The 394-nt window shown below is 61.4% G+C and overlaps 1 protein-coding gene across 1 annotated transcript; it reads left to right on the top strand.

Moving 5' to 3' along the window:
* Positions 1 to 2: 2 nt before the first annotated feature.
* On the top strand, positions 3 to 392 carry TM35_000102730 (uncharacterized protein; the record flags this gene model as incomplete). Its single annotated transcript, XM_029024764.1, has 1 exon — positions 3 to 392. A coding segment is annotated over one exon (390 nt), but the record flags the coding sequence as incomplete, so codon positions are not given.
* Between the last annotated feature and the right edge of the window lie 2 nt (positions 393 to 394).

Here is a 394-nt window from a genome sequence, read left to right as displayed (position 1 = left end):
TTTCGCGGACCATACCCAGTGGCGACGATATTGCCCAGGAAGGACGCGTCGGTTCTGCAACAAGTGTTGAACGACCGTCTTCGGAAACAGAGACTGTTTCCGGACGCCAAGGCGCTTCGGGACAGGGTGCTCCAGGCACTGCGGAACGAGAACGTGCTCTGCTCCCTCCCGTCAGTACGGAAAGGGTCGGCGAGACACATGGCCGCGCAGGGGGTTCCGGAGGAACAAATCATGCGCTTGACGGGGCACACTCGCCTGGAAACATTGCAACGGTACCTGGGTTATGGCCACCAGCTAACGCGGGAGGCAGAACTCGCACGGGACAGCGTCGCCCAGGCCCTCCGCGAGCCGAGTTCCTAGGCAATAAGGCTCCGAATGCTCGCGAACTTGGCCT

Source organism: Trypanosoma theileri (genome assembly GCF_002087225.1).
Source record: "Trypanosoma theileri isolate Edinburgh chromosome Unknown TM35_Tth_10_V1, whole genome shotgun sequence".
NCBI lineage: Eukaryota > Euglenozoa > Kinetoplastea > Trypanosomatida > Trypanosomatidae > Trypanosoma > Trypanosoma theileri.
The sequence above is the reverse complement of the archived record's forward strand: the minus strand, read 5'-3'. Positions and strand labels throughout refer to the sequence as shown.